General features: G+C 37.7%; 1 protein-coding gene across 3 annotated transcripts; it reads left to right on the top strand.

The window, feature by feature from the left end:
- Positions 1-278: 278 nt before the first annotated feature.
- On the top strand, positions 279-1,550 carry LOC143579471 (homeobox protein knotted-1-like 2). Of its 3 annotated transcripts, none has more exons than XM_077062771.1 (4): positions 279-568; positions 670-801; positions 955-1,091; positions 1,329-1,550. In XM_077062771.1, the coding sequence occupies exons 1-4, from the start codon at positions 341-343 to the stop codon at positions 1,330-1,332; spliced, it is 501 nt and encodes a 166-aa protein (XP_076918886.1). In that variant the 5' UTR covers positions 279-340; the 3' UTR covers positions 1,333-1,550. The 3 variants fall into 3 exon arrangements, with proteins under 3 accessions (XP_076918886.1, XP_076918885.1, XP_076918884.1); XM_077062770.1 differs by having other exon boundaries at positions 1,321-1,550; XM_077062769.1 differs by having other exon boundaries at positions 1,318-1,550.
- The last annotated feature ends 321 nt before the right edge of the window (positions 1,551-1,871 follow it).

The following is a 1,871-nucleotide window of genomic DNA, read 5'->3' as shown; positions in this document are numbered from 1 at the left end:
AGCATGGTTGGTCCTGCGGATCCAGTTGGTTTCTGCGCAGACGTCCCTCTTCAAGGTGAGTCTTGCGGGTCCAACTGGGCTCTGCTGGGACCTACCTCTTCAATCATGATAATGATAATCATAAGGAGGAACTAGAGCTTCATCACTTCATGGTACATACCTTTCTAATTATTTTAGCTTAATCTCTACCTTGCTATATATGCTTTTCCTCTTTTAGACTCTTTTTGTTAAAGTTATTTTATTACTTAATAACAAGAAGTATTGTTCAATGCAGACACATTATGTTCTGTTGCTTTGTTCTTTTAAAGAACAACTACAACAACATGTCCGAGTTCATGCAATGGAAGCCGTCATGGCCTGCTGGGAGATCGAGCAGTCTTTACAAAGCTTAACGGGAGTATCACCTGGACAAGGAACAGGCGCAACAATGTCTGATGATCAACTAGACAGCGATGCCAGTTTGTTTGATGGACAAGACAGCATGGGATTTGGCCCCCTTGTCCCAACCGAGAGCGAGAGGTCATTGATGGAGCGCGTGAGGCAAGAACTAAAGCATGATCTCAAGCAGGTTCATATATATCTTTCCAAATTAATCCACTTATTAATTAATAAGATTGTATCTATATATCAAAAATAATATACGTAAGTGATTTGGTTTGGTTGGATCAGGGTTACAAAGATAAGATTGTGGACATACGTGAGGAGATCTTGCGCAAGAGGCGGGCGGGGAAACTTCCTGGTGATACCACCTCTGTTCTAAAAGCTTGGTGGCAATCACATGCCAAATGGCCATACCCTACAGTAACTTTGCTTCCCACAACTCTTCTAATTTTTCCTAGTTACAACATCACTTCTATATAAATAAAACAAAAGTAATAAATTGATTTATCACCCGCAAAACCCAGTAAAAACGATCGAGCAGCCCACTCATGTTGGCACTTGCATAATTTGCAGGAAGAAGACAAAGCGCGGTTGGTTGAGGAAACAGGGCTACAGTTGAAGCAGTTAAACAATTGGTTTATCAATCAAAGGAAGCGCAACTGGCACACCAATCCTTCCTCTTCTACTGTCTTGAGGACCAAACGCAAAAGGTAATCTCTTTCTCATTCAAATAAACTAGCTAGTTGTTTGCAGTGGGGCTAATATATATGTAGAGGTGGCGGTGTCAACGGGTCAAACATTATTCTTATCATTATAATTAACTCACTAATTACGTCTGACACGTCCATTTGAACATCTCTATGAATTTGCATTTGGTCAATATTCTTTTAAAGCTGATTTTTTCAAGGGATACCAGCCAACCTTAAGTTACAAAAGAAGCAATGCAGGTGACCGAGTGATGTAAACTTCCCTAGTGTATGTTTCTATCACAAGGATGGACCCAACATCTGTAGATGTAATCTAGGAGCATGCCACACACAAGCCACTGGTCCTATGTTTATACCAAAGTGGAAAAAAACATTCAACAACAAGATGAAAATGGAATTATATATTATGTTTATGTATGTATTATTTATGACTTGTGAACACAATATGTTGATTAGCTGTTAAGGGGGATATATATCTAAATAAGTATATTGTAGTTTCATTTTAGTGGTTGATACTGTATGTTGATATGGATAGAGACACACACACAGGCATTGCTTGTATTGTATACGATGTCTCGATGGCTACAACTATATGGATACACTAGATTTATTTTCTAAAGGTGTGACTAATATGGGCGTTAAATTATCTATCAGCTTGATTACATATTTTTTGGTTCGGGTCAATTGGACATATTTATGTATGTTAATTGCGTAATAAACATACATAAATATATATATATATATATAACAAACATCAAGGTAATAGAAATTTGAAAGTATCTT

The sequence above is a fragment of the Bidens hawaiensis genome, unplaced genomic scaffold, assembly GCF_021521415.1.
Source record: "Bidens hawaiensis isolate Kalapana, Puna unplaced genomic scaffold, B.hawaiensis_p1.1 tig00029812_1, whole genome shotgun sequence".
NCBI classification, from domain to species: Eukaryota; Viridiplantae; Streptophyta; class Magnoliopsida; order Asterales; family Asteraceae; genus Bidens; species Bidens hawaiensis.
The sequence above is the reverse complement of the archived record's forward strand: the minus strand, read 5'-3'. Positions and strand labels throughout refer to the sequence as shown.